Genomic DNA, 15439 nt, shown 5'->3' with positions numbered 1-15439 from the left:
ATTTCTATTTAGATCAGACTCAAAACTCTGCTGAATCCTGGGGGCATGAACATGGGGGCTCAGGAATATGCTCCCAGAGTGTAGCACTGAAGCTGCCTAGCTGCAGCAACTTGAGCTAGATAGGTTGGTGAGGCATCACTACTTGGGCACATTAAAGGGACACTTCACCGTTTTTTCATATTGAATTATGTTATTCCCTCAACTAAGACGAGTTGATACATACCTCTCACGTTTCAATGCCTGCACTCACTGGCTCTGGCGCACAGCGCTACTTTGATAGCACTTAGCTAGCCCAGTTAATTCATTAGGATCCAAACAGAGAGGAATTTAGAAATGACCAAACATCTCCATGTTTTCCCTATTAAAATATAGTGACACAAGTAGTCAAATGACCAAGTATGGTGAGACAAAATAAAATGTGGTGCATTTCTAAGCGGGTAAGAGGGATAACTATGTTGTGTGGCGGAATAACACTTTGACTGGGCGAAGCAACACTGGGAGCACATCGACTCGGCGCAGTAATATCATCACTCTTGCACTTTCAGTTTCACTTTGGAGTGAGGATATTACTGTGCCACACAATACAATTATTATTTTGTCTCACCATACTTGGTCGTGTGACTACTCGTTTAAGGGAAAACATTGAGGTGTTTGGTCGCTTCTAACTTCATCTCTGGATCCTAATGAATGAACTGGGCTAGCTAAGTGCTATCAAAGTAGCGCCGCGCGTCTTAGCCAGTGAGTGCACGCATTGAAACGTGAGAGGTATGTATCAGCTCGTCTTAGTTAAGGGAATAACGTAATTTAATATGAAAAAACGATTAAGTGTTCCTTTAACAAAACTACATTGCCAACATGGCAATGACATTGTTCTGACTTGCTCTTCAGAAAAAATGTGATTTAAAATGTTTTAATTATTAAACCTTGTATTAGGTTAATTTGAATTGCCTGACTTATATAGGCTATGTAGCCTAAAGAAAATAATTGTATTGTGTTGCCATCTAGGGGTTACAACTGGTATTTCTATGCAAGGTTTTGCGAAAGATGGCCATTGAACAGGCCATCATGAACAACATTGATGCTCCTGAGAGATAAGTGGCACACCACTATTGGGTTCAGCCCAAAATCAACAGGGTGGTCCGATTGATGCCAGTAGGAGTTTGCTATCTGGGTTCACTATAATTTAGATAGTTTGGACTGCTCCAGTTTTTAACTGCAGAGCCTCAATCCATTTTTAGAGTGCTGGCTTGAATTTACCAATGTGATGGTATGCATCAACAAGAAGCTCAGTAGCAAGCCTAAAGGCTAATATTAATGAATATAGATTCTACTACCCTGTGCACTATCAGCAAATTCAAAACTCTTAGTTCTTAAGATCTAGAAGGTTTATTAATATCAACTGATGTTGATAGGGCATAGATATCCTTCAATCATATAAATGTTTTCAGCTAAATGTAGCCTATAGTCTCCTAAACCAAACAATTCTGGCCGAATTTGCAAAGGGAGAGAGAGTGTGCTAATGTGGCAACACCACCTGCAAACTCAATCTCCTTTGGGTGGGGCGTGTGAAATCAGGTCAAGTTTCAAAAATAGTTTCTTGTTTTGTCTCACGGCACAACATTGACAATTACATCCACATGAAAACATAATTAAAAGGTAAACAAGAAAACTCACCAGAGTAACAGCTCTCGGAACTAACCTGTTGGTAGCCTGTCCCCACAGTGCAGGCAGAAGCAACTTATTCAACCCAACTGTAACTAACTGGGCCCACACAGTGTAATCAGGATTCTTTGGCCTTTGCTATTTATAGAGCACTGATACGACTCCTTCATTCTCATCTTACTGTGGCCTAAGCAACAGGCATACTTTTCTTCTGGTGTCTATCCCTATTCTAGACGTAGAGAACATTCTGGAATAAAGAGCCTTAGATACAGTGACCTCGGCACAGTAACAGGATTGCTCTCTGTGACACACTTGTAGGGAAAGACAGTTGGTCTCCACCTTGTTTTTCAACAAGGGATTGAGGAGAGTCAGGCCTGTCATTTGGACACATGAAACATAAGCTTTCCTTCTTTGTTGGTGACAATTTGGCTAAATGGTGTTGCTCTAAGTTGGAACACAATCTCTCTCTCTCTCTCTCTCTCTCTCTCTCTCTCTCTAAGGCTCTATCTCTTTTTCAATTTTGTGGATAACAAATTATGGCATACTTACACTGTTGCCAATGGCTTTGTCAATCAATTTCAGACGATTTAAAAAACAAATCACCTTACACAATAGTTCTTAACAATAAAGCTTCACTTTATTTATTACAATGTTTACCATTTATTAGCATTTTATAATAACAATCTTATGAATGGCAAATTGATTGTTAAATAAAGTTCAGGTCGTTATATTACTGTTAACAAACAAGGAAGTATTCAACATTTTCAGTCATTAGTGAATTGTTTGTAAACTTGGTTGTAAACTTTATTATTTGATGTGCTAGATATTAGTAAGACTTTGGTAGTGTTGTTAATGAGTTCCACTCTATACACAAACCTTTTCTTATGTTATGTTCACAATAGATTGATTTGGTTAAGCATTAACATTTCTGCACTCCCAACCCAATGTTTAATTAGTGCACTATAGAAAGGTAATTATTGGTGCACTACAGTTGATTGATACAGTATAATCAAGTTCAAGCACATTCATAGATAAACATGACAACTCAAAAGAAAGTTAGAATATATTAAAAAATGATCAAGACCAATAGAGCAGCTACAAAATCTTTATTGCAAAATGGCATTAACAGCTTCAACAGTAATTGCAACAAATAACAGTTTCAAGCAGTTTCATTCCAATGTGTGCCAATGTGTTTATATTATAGAATATTTGCATTATAAATGAGGCATACATTTACAGATAAAATGTCCCCATATATTTGTGGTTACTGGAAAAAAAAACAGTGTATATTGCATTTATGAATCCAGAGAGAATCCAGAGAAAACACACAAACACAACTTACCTCTGGTGCTTCCCAGTTCCTAAGCAAGAAGAAGTCTCAAACAAGAGGAACTTTTAAGGCATGTCACTCTTTTTGGCAGTCTTCCCCGGCAGTGGAGGGAGCTACCAAGTGCTACCAGAGCAGGGTTGTTCCTCTCTGTCTTTAAGAAACTCTTGAAGACCCAGCTCACATAATACCTCCTCTCCCAACACACCTCCTAGCACATCTCACAACCCAACACACCAAACATACCATACCATGCACTTCCCTTCTTCCGCATATATACTTCATGCGTCAAACTCAAGGCCCACATCATTTGATGTGTCCCAAGAGAGATTACTTTTTATAGTAGCCCACATTTTGCTATTTACTTGACAAAAGTCTTTGATGGATGAGTAATGATGAAGGATTCTTAATAAGATTAATGATGTTAGAATAACACAGAGAAATCTGAATGAGTACCCACATACAGTATATTTTTACATTGATGGTGCATCCTTGAGGACCCCGTACACCTCCAGATTTTGAATATTGTATTTGTTTTGTTTTGTTTTGTTTTTCATTTGCTGTTTTTATTGTCAAACAAAGCTATACAATGTCAAAGCACAAATCTCAATACCCCCCATACCCACCCCCCTCCCACTGTTTATCTGTGATACAGTAATTTCACATTGATTTGTTCATGTCCATGACATGGCTGCTCCTTTATAGATCTCCAAATGAATGTAACTTAATTCCTTATAAACCACTAATTAATCATACATTAATTTAACAATATATTGTATTATATTATATTATATTGTATTGTATTGTATTGTATTATATTATAGTTAGTATAATATTAGTTATATTGTAATATTGACTAACTGGCGTCGTGGACTGTTAAGATAACCAAGAATATAACATTTAAAATATATGTTTATAAGTCACTGCGTGAATATGTGAAAGGAAACACATTCTGGGGACGTAGTTCCTTTTTATTACCGAGGGAGACAGTATAGAGTTTCTCTGATAAAGACAAACAGACAGAGAAAGAAAAAACACAGTAAACACATGTTGCCTGAGTAAAAGACAAATGAAAGTTAAATAGAGAGGGTGAATACAATTCTTCACAAAAACAACACAACAACTGAATTGTTCACACAAATTGCTACAAGCAAGAATAAGGCCCCCATGATGAACAATATAGTGCTTCACATTCAAGATTCAAGAATTTTATTTTCATTGTGCAAACACAACAAAATTGCTGTTGTGTCAATTTAAATATTGCGTTAAAGAATTCATACTTTAAAAAAAATGAGACAACAACAATAATAATAAATATAAAAGATTATTTAAAAACTACAGAATCTGAATAAGTAAAAGTACAGTATTGTACACACTCAATGATAGCAGCACAGCAGTTCTGTCGGACTGAGATGTGTGTATTCAGTAGTGCCACAGCTTTTGGGAGGAAACCATTTTTTAATCTGCACATTTTTAAGCATGCAGGCATTTATCTGAAGTGCTTGCACGATGGGAGAAGCTTAAACAGATTTTGTCCAGGGAGTGTAACATCTGTTATGATGTTCTTAGCTCTCTTCACATAGCAACTATGCTGTTAATATTGGAGGGCCTTTGATAGCTTTAGTGCAGAAGATGCTCTCTGTGGTGCATCTGTGGGGGGGTGGGTGTGGGGGGGGGGGGGGGGGTAAATGCTTTGTTGGGCTTTTACAGTCCACTGCTGAGATGCTGTCAGCCCAAGAGAAGCCTTCTGTGATGGTGACTCCCAGGAACCCGAAGCTAAAGTGGCTCTTTCCACAGCCACTAGGCCATGATAATCTCTGTCTGTTGGTGTTTTGGGCCAGATAATGGTTACGTACAGTTAGTTACTATTTCTTACTTATAGTTATTTACGACTGTCTTGCCACTGTATGCTTGCTCTTAAGCCATTACGCTACTACCACCTCATAGTTGGCCCAACACATGGCCAGACTTTGAACCTCTTCCCTGTATGTGGCCTTGTTGTAGTCTGATTCAACCATATTAAGTGGGTCTCGCTGCAGTGTGAGATCCAGGGGGTGGAGCTGGATCTAGGTCCAGTGGGCGGAGTTAGATCTGCCTGAACATATACTGCTTTCATGCAGCCGACTTTAAAAATCCCAACCTCCAAAAAAAGTGTGTTCATGAGATCAGTTCAGAAAACATACAGGAAACGCATAAATAAGTTATTAGGAATGCTTACTATGGTTCTATCTGTAGTTAGTGATAAATTAACTTTCCTATTTGTAATAAGAGTGAGATTTGTTTCTTGTGTTGTTGCAAGTGAGGTTGTCATGGTTGGAGAATATAATAGTGAACCTTGGGGCACAAGAGTTCTGCACGAGTCTCCAAGCATAAAATACGTTTGGACTTTGCGTTCAAGCCATTTTAACTCTGTCGGCGGTCCGAATTTCTGAATATCCGATATGGCTTGAAGGTGGCAAAAGTCTCAGGTTGTTGGCTTGTTGCTACCGATTTGGTTCGGCAATTAAAACAATTAAAACAATTAAAACAATTAAAAATGTTTTAGTAACAAGTAGACTCGAATGATGAATGAATCTGAATACATACTTCCATGTCATATTTTGTTGACATAATGAGACAACATGTTTCATACTTAATACAAATATGTGATCACTTTGGCCAATTTGGGTAAAAAAAAAAAAAAAAAACGGAAACAATAGGTTTCAGGCACAGTTAGTTTAGTGTGCTAGCTAAACCATAGGCAGAGAATGAGCGTGCTAGCTAGCTTCGTATGCCAAGCTAAGTGAAAATACAAACTAAATCACTTGTATGGTGGTCATTGAAACTAATATGCATTGAAACTAATACTTCTTTGAAGCAACTTGCGCATAAATTAATATTTTGTTGGGAAATAACATGTTATGTAGTGATTGTACAAGAGTACGCAATTGGATTTAGATCCAGCTCCACCCCATGGATCTTGTGTTCTGCAGTGAGGCCTATCTCAACCATATGGCAGATGCATCATCAGCAAACATGACAATATAGTGTTTGAATTGGATGGGCTGACAGTAGTGTAAAGAGTGCATGAAGGAACTCAGCACACAGCCCTGAGGAGCATTGGTGCTAGGAGTCAGGGTGAGGACGTGTGTTTGTTTAGTTGGTGGTTGATGAGGAAACCTAGTATCCAACTGCATCTGGAAAGAGTGAGACCTATTGCATGGAGTCAACTTGCTTGCTTGGTATGATGCATTTAATCACCAAGCTGTAGTTGACGGAGAGCATCCTGACATAGGTGTTGCATCTTTTCCAAGTGAGAGAGGGCTTGTTGATCTGTTCACCTAGATCAGTGTCTTTGATGGGTAAAAAACAGTTGTTGCAAGCATTTTGAAATAACGGATGGCAGCAACTAGCCATTAATAACTAAGATAGGCTCACAGTTTGTATTACACATTCCAAATTTGAAGAGCAGAATTTGGTCATGTTTGTGCATAATGTGACATTTATGTAAACAAAATGTCAGCTGCCTGGTTTCCTATCACAGTCAGAAGTTCTGTTGGCACAATAGAGCGAGAAGTCTGACCATTCAGCATCCAGACATTCGGAATGATTAAATTATTGTGTGCATTGTATGTGTTGCAAGGACTAACAAAAATGGAGACAGTACCAGTGAGATTACAAATTGCTAGCTGGGTATTAGCCTAATTGATCAGCCTCTCGCAAGTAAACACCACAAAGATTTGTTATGCCCTAAAAAAATTATAATTTAAAAATGATCTAAGCCTAAGGTGGCACGTTTGGACTGTCATCAACACTTTGAGAAAGCCTGTCCTAAATAAGCATATTGTAGGGGAGATTGTTGGGCACTGCATCTCATTTTCCTTACTAGGAATTTTTTTGAGAACTTCAATTTGTCTCACTTATATATCTCATAAGGTACAAGATCACTTTTTCTCCACTTGAGGAGCATCCAGGAACTTTCCGATATTCTCAAGCATATAGCAACACACAATATAGCACTGCATCCCATGTTTACCCACTATCTACCTCTCTAGTAGACAAGCATGTTATTGGATACTTCATCATGTATTCTATCTCACCTGTAGTCTCCTATACCGCACAGCATCTGATCCTCTCTACTGGAAAGGACACCTATTGGTACATTCTCGTGTAAAGCATCATAGAGCAAGGGTAATGGCTTAGGAGGACGCCCATTGGGAACATCAAGTTCAGAATGTTGTTAGGCACCTTGTAAGGCATGAAATCATGTTTTCTCCAGTACAAGGGCACTTATTAAGACACAAGTGGGCACTTTAGATAAACTTTTTCAACCATGCTGGCACAATAGAATGAGGGTTGGACAACTTGGAAGAGCACTTGGGGGAACGGCTGGACAGTAGGGAAGGACGGTTGACAAGCATGAGAAAACGGCTGGCCAGGTCAGAGCGTTTGGGTACCTGTGAAGGGCGGATGGGTGCCGGGGTAGGACGGGTGGGCACCACAGGAGTGGAACCGCCCCCTCTTTGTGCCCCTAGAACCCGCCAGTATTTTGTCATAGACAACTTTATAGCTCTAGCCCACATTGGGGCAAAAGGTTTTGTTTCCTCCATTTGAGAATGAATGTCAACCTTGATTTTATCTCTTTTTGACATTATAACTAAGCTTGGTTCAGGCTCAGGCTGGGGCTTGGGACTACTCTCTAGCTTTTTAAATCGCCAAGATTGACCCCATAATTCCTGTGAGAGTATCTCTGTGTTAAGACAAAAATAGAGGTCATTCTTGCACCTTCTTCTTGACCATAGCACTTCATTTTCACGATGGAATAATGTTGGAGTGTCATCCCACTCTGGAGGCTGTGGGCTACAAATCCTCCATGACACACACTGAGCTGGCTCTTCTTCTTCCTCCACTATATGTGGTGTGGGTGGAATATACTCAGGCACTGGAGGCGGCCAAATTTCCACTTCAAAGGTTTCATGATCTTTGTCCCAGTGTGGCTTGTGCTGCCAAGGAAGCAGATTGATGAACTTCCAGGTTCTACACCAGGATGGAAGTTCTTCAGCCTCAACAATAAGGGCAAGCAAGTGGGAGTTACTTTTCAATCTGTGGTGGTGTCTCTGAAGTGTTGCCACTCTCCAAGACTCAATCCATTCTGATGGAGTAACACTCTCCTTAAACACATCAGGGTTGAGGGATATGCTGAACTTCCCCGCTTGCAGGTCACGATGGAGGCTTTTCCCGGGCTGGATCTCCATATGTTTTTTAATTCTATTGTCTTCTGAGATTTTATCATAGCGGTTGAATCCAGAAAAGTTTGGCCTCTTTGTCATGGGGGTTACATCATGGATGGTCTGTCTGAACTGAGTGCTTGAAGACCTCCAGGAGTCCTTCCAATCTGCTGAAGATGGACTAGAATACTGCTGAGGTTGCTGAGCAGGTTGATGTGAAGGTTGTGCTGCAGTTGCATCCTCTCGAATGTTCTGTCTGCTGGTGGACCTCCAAGAATCTGTCCATTCTGTTAATCGACTTGAGCCATTGTGAGGCTCCTCCTCATTCAGGACTTTGAGTTGTGTTATCCATTTTTCTTGTCTGAAAATGTCAGTGGAAGACCATCCTTGATGCCAAAGGCTGCAGTCCTGGTTCAATGTACCATTTGTGAAATTAAATGCCTCAGCCCAGTCAGACTCAGATGTTTCATACTCTCTAAATGGCTTTGATTGGTTAGGTCTAGCTCTGATTTCCTCAGTTCTGGTCTGATGCGTTAAAGATTTGCAGGACTCTTTGCATTCAGGAGAAATTGTATAGTTCCCCTGCATCTCTGGTTTCATTCCCCTTTTTGGAAGACCAAATATGTCATATTTATCAGAATCATCTTCATATTTCTCATTGCCTACCTCCTTTATCCTCTGCTCTCTGCGTATTCTCAGCGCATAACCTAAACAGCTTGAATTTTTCCACTCAGTGGCTGAGGGTCTAAAACTGGATTGGAAACTTGAGCATTTCCATGATTCATCCCAATCAGTAAAGTCTCTTTTCATCAAAGGTGATTCAGGAGTCACTGGTCCAGTCAGTGCAACGGTATTATCTGGCTCTACCCAATGAATCGTCTTATGGTCAAGTCTATGTTTATGGTTATTTGGTAGATGCCTTTGTCCAAAGCAAGGTTTAGATATGGAGGATTTCCATGCCTCCTTCCACTTAGAGGGAAAATCACATTCTGATAGAGCACTCATATGTTTTAGCCAATTTTTATATTTGTCTTTGGCCTCGAGCCTTTTAGGTAATCCATCAGGTTCACTTTCTTCTACCTCTATTTCATCACTCTCCATTTCCTCACTCTCCATTTCCTCACTTTCCATTTCCTCTTCAATTGACTCCACTTCCTCTTGGAGTTTCACATTTTCTAGGAAGAGTGGGTTTTTAACAACCTCCCAAGACTTTTCCCATTCAGCCAAGGCAGGGATTCCCTCACAGGACTGTGCACTCCAGAATTGGTATTTCTCAGTCTTGCATATAGGCATTATCACACCATGAATATAAGGGTCTAATGGTTCGTTATAATCTGTTTCATCAGACTCACTTTCTGAAGGCTCATAGTGGCACTCTAGTGGTCTTGATATTCTCCAAGCCTCGTCCCATCCTGGACTGTCTGAGGTTTTTGGAGGAGGGGGTGGAGGAGGAATATGGAACTGATGATGTAAATATTTCCAGGATTCCCCCCACTTCCAAATTGATTGTTTGATGTCATCATCTTCACTTTCATCAGTTTGGGCTATATTTCCCTCAGAGCTCACGTCCTCATCTTCATCATCAAATTGTTGATAGTCATCATTTTGAGATATATTTTCCTCAAGGCTCAAAGGCTCAGTTTTGGCTATATTTTCCTCAGAGTTCACATTTTCATCTTCTTGATGGTCATCATTTTGAGACATATTTTCCTCAAGGCTCAAAGGCTCAGTTTTGGCTATATTTTCCTCAGAGCTCACATCTTCATGTTCTTGATGGTCATCATTTTGAGACATATTTTCCTCAAGGCTCAAAGGCTCAGTTTGGGCTATATTTCCCTCAGAGCTCACATCCTCATCTTCATCATCAAATTCTTGATAGTAATCATTTGGAGACATATTTTCCTCAAGGCTCAAAAACTCATCTTCATCATCATACTCTTCGTCTTCTTCATTTTGGGCCGTATTTTCCTCAAGGCTTATGTACTCATCTTCGTCATGCTCTTGATCTTCATTTTGGAACATATTTTCCTCAGAGCTCTCATCCTTGTCTTCATCATTAAGCTCTTGATCTTCTGCATTTTGGAACATATTTTCCTCAGAGCTCTCATCCTCGTCTTCATCGTCATGCTCTTGATCTTCTTCATTTTGGAACACATTTTCCTCAGAGCTCTCATCCTCGTCTTCATCGTCATGCTCTTGATCTTCTTCATTTTGGGACATATTTTCCTCAGAGCTCTCATCCTCATTTTCGTTGTCATCATTTTCAGAGGTATCTTCTTCAAGGCTCACATCCTCCTTTTCAGTGTATTTTATGCTCTTCCAGGACTCACCCCATTCATATGAGCATTTCTTCTTGTTTTGGTGGTGTGATGCTTCAAGGCATCTCAGTTGAGCCAGTGGCCCAAACATGGGCCCATTGGTTTCACCATCATCTCTCCCCCCCTCAGGCATACATGAGTCACTCCATCCCCTAAACCCAGTTGGGCCATTTTGAGGGACCGCCCATTTATCCTTTATGTCATTTTCAGTGTAGGAACAGTCTTGATCCCAAAGACTTCTGTCCCTTGCAACACTCATGAGCCTCCATGACGTGGCCCAATCCATTCTGCATACTTCCAAGACTACCTCCACTGTTATGACAATAGATTTTCCCTCTGCTCACCACTGGAGCCTCAGTAAGCCTGTGTGTACTCTTGCTTAATCCAAGGTTTTCCAATTGTTCACAGGCAATAAAAAGTGATTTAATCCAAGGTTTGCCATCAAATGATGGTTGCAAACAGAAGAATCAAGTAGATACAATGCATTTCCATTACTTTCTTTACTCATTGCCTTCTTGTGGTTTGAAGAACTTCCATAACAATGACGAGACTGACCAACTAGGTTGGGTGGTTTTCAGTAATAGCAATAGGGTGCTTGGCAACCTTCTGGGTAGCCCTCTTCTCCAGAGACCAACGACCAACTGGGAAGCCACTAGGTCTGTTGTTGATTTCTGTTGACCTTGTTGTGCTCAGTGTGATTCTTGGTTTTGGTAGTAGGCCTTCAGGTACTGGAGCCTTCCTCTACTTCCTTTTGCTTGTACTTGCTGCCCATACACCTCTGCCATTCTTCATTGAGTCTATGGTAAAATCATATCAGAAGTTAATTCATCTCTGAGTGTTATAAATGTGCATTAGCCAATGCTTAAATATTTAATCTGTGTATCACATATCTGTTGATTGTAATCCAAACCAAACCATATTCAAATCATGTTTCTGGCCCGTTAAATTGCATGATCATCTCAATGTCTCATACGTTTAAATTCAAAAGAAAACAAATACACCCATCTACTTGCTGTGGTGTGCACAGCAGGATAGCAATTCGTATTAGAGGAATTACAATGGTTTTATTTTCAAATGTTCAAGGAATACACCAACGTTTTGGACTATTTGCCAACTATTTGCCATCTAACCCAAAGTTACAAGAGGATACATACCCTTTTCTTCTCTGTGCGTACCATAAACCAATTTGACACCGTTAGCCTAGCTTAACATAATTCACTGGAAGTGTATCGGGGTAATTATCTGATAACTTCTGTTTAGCTATAGGCTAGCTATATGCTAACTGGTCTAATAGATTTGTAGTAATGATAACCATGAAATCAACAATAATATTTTCAATAACATTTTGCGTTAAGATGGGTTAATAAATAGACTTTTATTTTTAGGTGAATAAAAAATGACAATGTGTGTTTGTACAATGTACAATTTCATATCATATTTGGGCTTTTACAAATATTCACATTGTAAAAGGGGAGGAATCTGTCACCAATCTGGCAACATTGCTCATTATCTTTCTTGCCAGTGTGGCATGAGAAAATAGATCACTGCACTAAGGTTAGCAGTCAGACCAGGCTAGCCTGGCCCATCTCCGCTCAGAATACCACTGTGTACTTAGCAGGTGCCAGGGAACCATTGTAGGGAAAACAGCAAAGCTAAGCATATATGCCATCATTGGCAAAAGTCCACACTCCCCAGAGTCAAGAGTGGTGTTTTTAATACATTTCAGAAGCTTCCTTAAGGATCATTAAAGTGTTGTTAAGCTGTTGATAAATGGATTGCTCTACGTATAGAGAGCATCTGTTCAATCGCAGAGTGCTGGATTGAGTTTTATATACGGTATGGATCCAAGTATCTTAGTAAGAAGCTAATTGGTTAAAATGAATAGTTAGAATATCAGCTAACTGAACAGCTTTGGCCCTTATATGAAGACAGAAAGTGAATTCGCCATTACATATTAATCCAACATATAACTGATGTCAACAGAGAGACTCTCAACCATATACTGTAGGTGTTTTCATTCTAAATGTAGACTTTCGGTCTCCCAAACCAGTGTTTTGTTGTAATAAACAGGCTCAGGTCAAACTTGTTGTTTACTTCTGCAAAGGCACTATAGTGTATAAATAGTCACACACTGCCCCCAAACTGCTTGGGGTGGAGCATGTGTGAAATCAGGTCAGGCTTACATAGAGCAGCTTTGAAACTAGTTTGTCTCATGGCACAACATTGACAATTACATCTACTTTAAAGTTTTACTTTTAAGTAAAAGGTAAATAAGAGAACTTACCAGTCAGAGAGCTCTTGGGGCAATCCTGAAGATAGCATATTCCCACAGGCAGGCTGAAGCAACTCCTATATATCGCAAAGTGTCTGTTACCGGCTGGACCCCTATGACGAAAATGCTTTGGCCTGTGCTATTTATAGACTCTACACGTGATATGACTCCCTCACTCTCATCTTACTGTGACACAAGCAACAGGGAAATTTGTCTTCGGCTGCATATCTCTATTTTCAGGATGTGAAGAAAATGATGTTGCCATTACAGTCGTAGAGTTGCATAGTCCCTCAAGCAGTAGAACTCCTTTGACATATTGGTAGGGACAGACAGTTGGAGAACAGACTAGTGAACAAGCTTAATGAAAGCTCTAAAAAAATGTTAGTTCCTGAACTACGGAGATTCAAAACTGTCAATTGTAAACATGAAACTGGCTCTCAAATTCTGATATCAATTAAATATTGTGTCTGTTTTGGAACACTCTATGTTCAACAACAAAACTCACTACATTTATAAGCCTTAACCTAGATACCCAAAGGGCTTTACAATGAAGCAGGGGAAATCTCACCTAGTCATCTCAACCATCACCACACCCACCAGAGCGATGCATGGCAGCCATTTTGGCACCAGAATGCACACTGCACACCTGCTTGAGGTGAAGAGCAATGGAACCTTTCAGCAATATCATTGGGTGATGATTAGATGGCCTGATGGACCGGGAATTTAGCCAAGAACACCAGGGAACCTCTACTCTGTTTCTGATGAGTGTCATGGAATCTTTAATGACCTCAGTGAGCCAGGAACTGGATGCAATGTCTCATCTGAAGGATGGTATCTCATAGAGCACAATGTCCTAGGGACCCAGGCACTGGGGCACTGGACTTATGACCAGAGGGACGAATGCCCCCTACAGGTCTACCAACACAACCTCCAGAAGCACCTTAGCTTTCCAAGGAGCTTCATTTATCCAGCAGAGACAGGGTACATGTTTGTTATGGCTGCTGGCCAAAGTTGGGCAAAGTGCAAAGTGTCTCATCTGGCTCACAAACTAAAGATACCATGCTGGAGCGTTGATGTTTGTGTATGCAACTAGGCAACAATGTTTTCCCTTACTCATGCTTTGCCTTGTCAGCTTTAGCCTCATCTTAGATTGCGTATAACCATCATCTAAATATGGGCCTCAGACTTTTTCTGTTTTTGTGTGTCAATTTAGAATCGTGTTCCATTTTTGGCCATTATGGGAAATGCCATGTTACTGGTTTTATATGAAATGGACCGTAAAGTGGGTGGTTGAGCATTTCAGGCAATCTATTAGGTCATATGATGCTTCAAAGCACTTAAGTGGAGCCAGTAGCCTCATCAATGGGCCCACGAGTTGAACTATTTATTCCCCTCTGTGCACTGCAAAAAATAAAATCTAACCAAGTGTCTATTAATCTTATATTAAGATAAAAAAAAACAATCTGGTGGTGAATCTGGAATACCAAAAAAATTGGCATCGTTTTTGGAATGAAGAGACTCACCTAGCACTCTTTTGCAAGATTATTTTACTTAATTTCAGAGGACGTTGACTCATTTTAAGGAGTCTTGCTTGTTTTTAGGACATACATTGCTTGATCTTTACATAATATTAATAACACTTGGTTAGATGTTATTGGATAAGCTATTTTTGCAGTGTGGGGCCTGTGTGTTCTGTGCTCTTGCTCAAGCTTTCTCATCAAGATGACGTTTCCCTCTCTGAGCTGTCTGGTCTGTATAGACCTTCTCCTGGTGACTTGAAACACATCAACGGTCACCATACTGATGCACTAACAAGAGTTTTTCACCCTTCTTTAGAGACTGATAACCAACTGGGAATCCACTAGGCCTGCTGATTCAGTGGCCTTGTCTTGCTCACTGAGATTCTGGATGTTGGTGGTGTGCCTTTGGGTACTGGAATTTTCCTCTCTTTCCTCTTGCTAGGCTTGTATGTATCACCCATATGGCTGTATCATTCTCAATAGGTCCTGTGTTAAAACAAATAAATAAAAAAACCACATAATACAAACCAGTTAGTTACTGTGTGGTTTAAATATATAATTTGCAAGGGAAGTCCACTACAATGTGTAACAGAATATGAAATGTGGTGCAGTGATTTGTGGAACGTCCATGAAATAATGTATCCATTGGCAAAATGGGGGTGTGTGAAGTTCCCCATGCCAATAACTTCTGCAGTGTTTTACATTACTGTGCTAGCCAACACTTTAATCTGTGGACCATAATTCTAGGATTGCAATCCAAAACAATCCATATTATGTCTCACTCACATAAGAGGGACACATGCATCATTCCACATGTTATATAAACAAAACAACAAAAATATAAACTCCACTTGCAGAAACACTCATGACAATAAGTCAAGAGAACAAAAGATTCTTTCTCTACTTAAAATGACTTGATATTTATGTCTATGACATGAAAGTTAATGTCACTGCTATCTTATCACACAATTAGCAAACATCATGCAATTTACTCAACTGCCTTAATCACTGCATTGATCCCTGAAGCACAATTAAACAATTGTTTCTATACTTTTGCTTTCTCACAAAATGGCCCAAAAGTTACAACTGAATGTGCATTAAAGCACATCAGATAAATGAAAAAACTCACCAGA

At 39.9% G+C, this 15439-nt stretch overlaps 1 protein-coding gene across 1 annotated transcript; it reads right to left on the bottom strand.

Moving 5' to 3' along the window:
• Positions 1-3952: 3952 nt before the first annotated feature.
• On the bottom strand, positions 3953-11243 carry LOC134071588 (uncharacterized). The gene is made up of 2 exons (XM_062528369.1): positions 7069-11243; positions 3953-3991 (listed from the first exon to the last, which is right to left on the bottom strand). Exon 1 carries the CDS (start codon positions 10798-10800, stop codon positions 7282-7284), a length of 3519 nt encoding a protein of 1172 aa, XP_062384353.1. The 5' UTR covers positions 10801-11243; the 3' UTR covers positions 3953-3991; positions 7069-7281.
• Between the last annotated feature and the right edge of the window lie 4196 nt (positions 11244-15439).

This window comes from Sardina pilchardus, chromosome 23, assembly GCF_963854185.1.
Source record: "Sardina pilchardus chromosome 23, fSarPil1.1, whole genome shotgun sequence".
Lineage (NCBI taxonomy): Eukaryota > Metazoa > Chordata > Actinopteri > Clupeiformes > Clupeidae > Sardina > Sardina pilchardus.
Note: the sequence above shows the minus strand (reverse complement) of the source record. Positions and strands in the feature narration are given on the sequence as shown.